The 591-nt window shown below is 56.0% G+C and overlaps 1 protein-coding gene across 1 annotated transcript in view; it reads left to right on the plus strand.

The window, feature by feature from the left end:
- The window catches only part of LOC119591754 (peptidyl-alpha-hydroxyglycine alpha-amidating lyase 2-like), a 13,265-nt gene that overhangs the window by 11,235 nt on the left and 1,439 nt on the right, over positions 1 to 591 (plus strand). The window contains 2 exon segments of the mRNA XM_037940501.1: positions 49 to 252; positions 427 to 533. Coding sequence (XP_037796429.1) covers positions 49 to 252; positions 427 to 533 — 311 coding nt within the window.

Raw genomic sequence — 591 nt, forward strand, 5'->3', positions numbered from 1 at the left:
CACCTTTCTCCTGTTCCTCCCCCTAACGTTCCTTTCCCGCCCTGCCAGGGAGCGACGGCAGTTCCCGCGCCCTCTACGTGCCTCACGGCCTGGCGCTGGACGACAGCCGCGACGCCCTCTGCGTGGCCGACCGCGAGAACCGCCGCGTTCTGTGCCTAAGGGCGGGACTCCGGCACGTGGACGACTTTGGCGAGGCCTTCATGACGCTGCAGGAACCCAACCAGGGCCGTGTGTTCGACATCGCCACCGTCAGTACGTGAAACACGATGCTCGCCTTGGCGTTGGAAAATTGAATTATTTTTCATAAAATCTCTATGTGCCTTAAACTATTTCCTCTATTAATTCTTATACGTCCGACATAATCGTCCAAAATGTAATTTTCCTATCACAGATAAAATACCCAAATACGCTCTTTTCCCTCCACAGACGGCGTGGTGGTGGGCGTGGCCGGCAGCGAGGACGAAGGCGCAGCCACTGGATTCACAGCCGACTTGAGCAACGGGAAATTACTGGACGCCTGGGGCCCGCTCGTGGTGACGTGCTCTTCTGGTTTAAATTTTAGAGACAGGAATAGGGGAGGGTGGACGGATA

Source organism: Penaeus monodon, chromosome 29, assembly GCF_015228065.2.
Source record: "Penaeus monodon isolate SGIC_2016 chromosome 29, NSTDA_Pmon_1, whole genome shotgun sequence".
Lineage (NCBI taxonomy): Eukaryota > Metazoa > Arthropoda > Malacostraca > Decapoda > Penaeidae > Penaeus > Penaeus monodon.